The sequence below is a fragment of the Haplochromis burtoni genome, unplaced genomic scaffold (assembly GCF_018398535.1).
Source record: "Haplochromis burtoni strain Fernald_Lab_line unplaced genomic scaffold, NCSU_Asbu1 Contig_387, whole genome shotgun sequence".
NCBI lineage: Eukaryota > Metazoa > Chordata > Actinopteri > Cichliformes > Cichlidae > Haplochromis > Haplochromis burtoni.
In genome coordinates, this window is record NW_024582748.1 from 424,306 (window position 1) to 426,446 (window position 2,141).

General features: G+C 52.1%; 2 protein-coding genes across 2 annotated transcripts in view; one reads left to right on the forward strand and one right to left on the reverse strand.

The window, feature by feature from the left end:
* sde2 (SDE2 telomere maintenance homolog (S. pombe)) overlaps positions 1 to 215 on the forward strand; it is a gene marked incomplete in the record, with an annotated part of 7,255 nt that extends 7,040 nt beyond the window's left edge. Inside the window, 1 exon segment of the mRNA XM_005944468.3 lies at positions 1 to 215.
* Positions 62 to 2,141, reverse strand: part of mtif2 (mitochondrial translational initiation factor 2) — a 6,235-nt gene continuing 4,155 nt past the window's right edge. The window contains exons 10-14 of the mRNA XM_042212702.1: positions 1,671 to 1,905; positions 1,463 to 1,621; positions 1,057 to 1,221; positions 522 to 662; positions 62 to 445 (exon numbers count right to left, since the gene is read on the reverse strand). Coding sequence (XP_042068636.1) covers positions 276 to 445; positions 522 to 662; positions 1,057 to 1,221; positions 1,463 to 1,621; positions 1,671 to 1,905 — 870 coding nt within the window. The 3' untranslated portion in view covers positions 62 to 275. The remainder of the gene's footprint in view (positions 446 to 521; positions 663 to 1,056; positions 1,222 to 1,462; positions 1,622 to 1,670; positions 1,906 to 2,141) is intronic.

The following is a 2,141-nucleotide window of genomic DNA, read 5'->3' on the forward strand; positions in this document are numbered from 1 at the left end:
GGAGTGTTCAGCGTTCCGTCGAGTGCGAGAATATTAATCACAGACGACATTTACTCTTTCCTGATGAGCTTTCTGATTGGTTCAGACAATCACACGTATATTTTATTAGAGGTTCTGTCCAGTCAGAAAGCAGGATGTTCACACACATCTGTGCTTCAGTTTGAATTTAACCACTTCCTGTTCAGTTTTCAATAAACGTCTGAAACTAAACATCAGGTTCATCTGTGTCTGAGAGTCTGTGATAGAAACGCTGCGCAGCAGTGCATGATGGGAGTTCAGAAGCCGGGGTCCCAGGAAGTGACCTGCGGCGCCGCCACCTCCTCAAAGCACACGACGATATCACCGACTCTGAAGTCGACGTCGCCGTCAACCGATAGGCCGCACTCCATGCCCGCCCTCACCGTCTGCATGTCATCTTTGTGGTGCCTCAGTGCTGCCAGAGAACCTGTGGGAACATCAGGAGAACGTTAGAACAACACGGTCCAGTCCTGCTGCTTGACCCCAGCTCCGGTCTCACTCACCCTCCCACACGGTGTCCCGGCCTCGGATCAACCTGAACCTGAACCGTCGGTCCAGCTGACCTTTCTGAACCCGACAGCCGGCCACGGGAACCTTCTTCTTTCCCACGGTGACGTCAAACAGGGCGATGACCGACGCCTCACCTGCACCGGGGGGAACAGGTTATGTGTGACTGACATCACAGGTTCATCTTCCTCTGACATGTGACCTAAGGGGGTGTGGCTAGAAACAAAATGAACATATGCAGATCTTGCCTCTGCTCCGCACTCTGAGCGCGCTCACATTGCTTCTGTTTTCCTCATTAAATGACCTCTGAGCGTCACGTGCTCCAATCAGATGATGATTTAAAAACAACGGTAGAAGCGTCAGATGGAGACGCGTTTACCTGGTGGCCGTAAGGCAGTAAAATTAAGATGCTGATGCTACCTGTTACCATGGTGATTTAGCAGGGATGAAACGCTGACTTTGATCTCACTGATACCCCTCCGCTCCACCTGAGCTCAGCTGTGGTCACATGACCGTGTGGTGCCGACTCACCTGTGATGTTCTCCGAGACGAGTGGTGGCAGTTTGGCGCTGAGCTCCTCCTTCAGCTGATCTACCAGCTTGTAGATGACGCTGTGCAGGCGCAGCGGGATGCCTTTCCTCGCTGCCAGCTGCTCGATGCCACGGCTCGCCGCCACGTTAAAGCCATAGATGGAGCCTGATGGCGAGACGCAGCCAGTCAGGACAGTCCACACGATGTTTGAAGGTGGAGCAGGAGATTTATTATTTATTTTAAACTCAGGTACCCTGTGATGCATTCATAGACACTCTGTAAGAAGGCGTTCTCTGCTCTCAGCTTTGATCCCATCATAAAATCACACTAAACCAGCCGGCGGTCAGAAGAATCTGCTGCACACAAAATGAATAAAAACATCTGGAATGGCGTCCTTTGCTCGTACCTCCAAACATTTCGGCCATGTTGACGTCGTTCTCAGAGATGTCTCCTATGCCGAAATGGACCACCTCGAGCTCGCACTGCTGCTGACCGTCGTAGCTGTCCAGGATGTTCAGGATGGCCTCCACCGAGCCATCCACGTCACCTGGGTCAATGGTTGTTCAGTTAGTGACATCACAGTGGGCGGAGCCTGTTTGAAGCTGGCTCAGTGCGTACCTTTGACGATGAGGGCATCATCTCGCTGGGCCTCGTGGCGAAGCGGGTCTTGTTGGCCCGGTAAAGCGCCACCTTCCTCTGCCTCCAGCTCAGGTGGGACAGCCCCTCCCTCTCCCTGCGGTACTCTTCCAGGTGGAGCTTCTGCTTCTGCTCGATCGCGCTCTGCTCCTCCTGCAGTTTCCGCTGCTCCTCATCGTGACTTCTCCACTCCACCACCTCCCGCGCTCGCTGCTGCAGGAGCCAAAGGAGGAAAGCTTTTATTGTGGAAGGGACTGACAGGAAATGGTCATCTCTGACCCACGACGGAAACCAACGACCAACAATCCAGTCTGGATTTTTATTTAAATTTCCCAAAATTTAAAACCAGAGCAAAAAAACAACGAAGAGCAAAGTTTGCAAAGAGGAGGCAGAAAACGAACATCGCAGCGAAATGTTCTGAAGAGATTAACGCAAACTTAATATTTCTC